Genomic DNA, 2,539 nt, shown 5'->3' on the forward strand with positions numbered 1-2,539 from the left:
AAATTTTATTGAATCGTATGGACTGTTAGGGAAGTCTCTCTTTCCCTGAAAATAATTATTCTCAGATTTTGACCTAAAATAAAGCAATTTCTATTAAAGTTTCCCCTTATTTACAGTAAACAGTAGGACTGAAGCAGTAGCCAGCAGAAGGTCAGTATAGTGTATCAGCTTCAGCTTGCAGCTCAAATTTCCTCTCTTTTTATTTCTCTTCAACAGTCTCAAAATCTTTAGACCCCTTTTTCCCAACAGAACCCCAAGAAACTCTCTCTCACAGAGGATTGCAGAAGCCAGAAGAAAAAATAAAAAGAAGAGATCTAAAGCTGCACTAACTGGAAAGCCACCCAACTAACGTCTCCCTTTCCATGTTAAAACCTTTTCCTCTATCTCGTGCTGCTATAATTTCAGAGATCTTGACAGACCCCACCCTTCTCAGTTCTCACTACCTCATATATATAATATATAACACCCACATATCTCCTACATCGTTTTGTTTCCTATTTCGTAAAGAAGCTTGAGTTTTGATTGTGTATATATGTTTTATGTTTGTAAAGATTGAGTTTTTAGCAACCAGAGGAGAAATCTATATTTATGTAATAAATTTGTTACTATCATCGTCATTGTGGCTACCACAAGAAGGCAACTACCGTCGGACTCTGGAGGAGCCTTTGCAGATTGGGCGACTTCATCGTCCACAACAATCCGAGCTGGTCCCGATGACCTTTCCCTCGGCTTCAATGCTAATGCTGCCGCCGCCGCCGCTGTTCCCCCTGGATCTACCAACACTCAATGGCCACCCTCAGCTCGTCCAATCAACTACGGGCTTCCCCCTGAAATGGGGATGGTTGGTCTCCGAGATTTCGTCGTTGTTGCTCCTGCCTCGTTTAATCACCACCACCACCATCATCATCACCATCATACTCAAGATCCCATCATGTCAAATGATCAAATCAGTGGTCCAAGTGCTTCCACCGCACTTGGTGTTGGCGTTGGCGTTTTCCCGCTTCTTACAGCAGCTCCATGTCTAGCTCCACTGAATGTGGAAGACCCCGATTTGTTCAATAACAATGGTCGTACCAAGCTCAGCGGGATGCAGTTATGGCAGGATCAAAATTCTTCCCCTCACAATTATCTTAAAAAACCATCCTCATTCCCTGATAGCAATAATTCGTCTTCTATGAAGTTGATACAAAGCAGTGGCGGGGGTGGGATTGGAGATGGAGAGAGTGGTGGTTCGGGATCAAGCTCAGCGACCACGTGTCAAGATTGCGGGAACCAAGCTAAGAAAGACTGTTCCCATAGGAGATGTAGAACATGTTGTAAAAGCCGAGGTTTTGATTGCCCTACTCACGTGAGGAGCACGTGGGTACCCGCTGCTAGGAGACGAGAACGTCAGCTCATGGCGGCTGCAGTCACCACTGCTGGTGCTGGCTCGTCTGGGTCGACCTCCGGAGCTAAGAAACCGAGACTCATAACTTCGCAGAACACAACTACTTCTCATACATCAACTTCAAACACTACTCCTAGAAGCTTTGACACTAGCTCAAGTAACCAAGGTTCATTTTAGTTTTATTTTGTTTATTCATGGAGACTGGAAATAGTAGGGTTTTGTTGAAGTTTCTATTTACAGACGCAGGTTTTAAAGAGACACTGCCGGGGCAAGTACGTGCACCGGCGGTATTCAAGTGCGTCAGAGTGACAGCGGTGGAGGACGGTGACGACGAGTTTGCATATCAAGCAATCGTTAAGATTGGTGGACATGTTTTCAAAGGGTTTCTTTATGATCAAGGAGTCGAAGGAAGAGATGGATTCCCTAATATATCTGAATTGCATTTAGGTGGTGGCCCAGGCAGCGGTGGCAATGGTGGTGGTGGGAGAAATGGCGGATCATCGTCGTCTCCGGTTCTTGATCCTTCTGAAGTTTATGCAGCCACCGGAGGTTGCTTGCTTGGTTCAAGTTATGGTAATCCAATAAATTAATATCACAGTGTATTGATCAACTTATCAGTGTAGCCTAATTCTTCTTTTGTAGACTTGTATCCTTATTAAACATATGCTTTTTTTTCTTCATTTATTTTGATTTTCAACTGTTTTCGACCTTTGATTTTTATTGTTTTCCTTTGCCTATTTGCCTTTGAAATTGAACTGAAAGGATCAGATACTTCATTTGTCCACGAGTCTACAATTCCATACACTAACTCGGATATGTTTTGAACGGTAATTGCAAATCATATAAAAGAAAAGGTAAGAACAAGAAATCCTACACTGAACATTTGAATTCTTGAAGTTGTTGCCTTTGTTTTGTTTTCTTGTTCTTTTTGCATTAAAGTTGTGATTTGCAGAGGTGAAATCTATAGTGTAGAAGTGGTTTTCACCATTAAAAGACATTTGTGTTATGACCCTTGCTTTATGCTTCCGTTGATGACGGTCGTCTTGTATTGAAGGATAAATTTTTCATGGAAAATTTCTCCATGAAAATCATTTCTTTTGTCTCTTCTAACTCCTTTTTTTTTCTTTCATCATTTTGATCAAATAGCAATCA

At 41.8% G+C, this 2,539-nt stretch overlaps 1 protein-coding gene across 2 annotated transcripts; it reads left to right on the forward strand.

The window, feature by feature from the left end:
- On the forward strand, positions 1 to 2,101 carry LOC108454947 (protein LATERAL ROOT PRIMORDIUM 1-like). 2 transcript variants are annotated; one of them, XM_017753587.2, is made up of 2 exons: positions 1 to 1,553; positions 1,628 to 2,101. In XM_017753587.2, exons 1-2 carry the CDS (start codon positions 833 to 835, stop codon positions 1,975 to 1,977), a joined length of 1,071 nt encoding a protein of 356 aa, XP_017609076.1. In that variant the 5' UTR covers positions 1 to 832; the 3' UTR covers positions 1,978 to 2,101. The 2 variants fall into 2 exon arrangements, with proteins under 2 accessions (XP_017609076.1, XP_017609077.1); XM_017753588.2 differs by having other exon boundaries at positions 1 to 1,544.
- Positions 2,102 to 2,539: the final 438 nt, after the last annotated feature.

This window comes from Gossypium arboreum, chromosome 9 (assembly GCF_025698485.1).
Source record: "Gossypium arboreum isolate Shixiya-1 chromosome 9, ASM2569848v2, whole genome shotgun sequence".
Classification (NCBI taxonomy): domain Eukaryota; kingdom Viridiplantae; phylum Streptophyta; class Magnoliopsida; order Malvales; family Malvaceae; genus Gossypium; species Gossypium arboreum.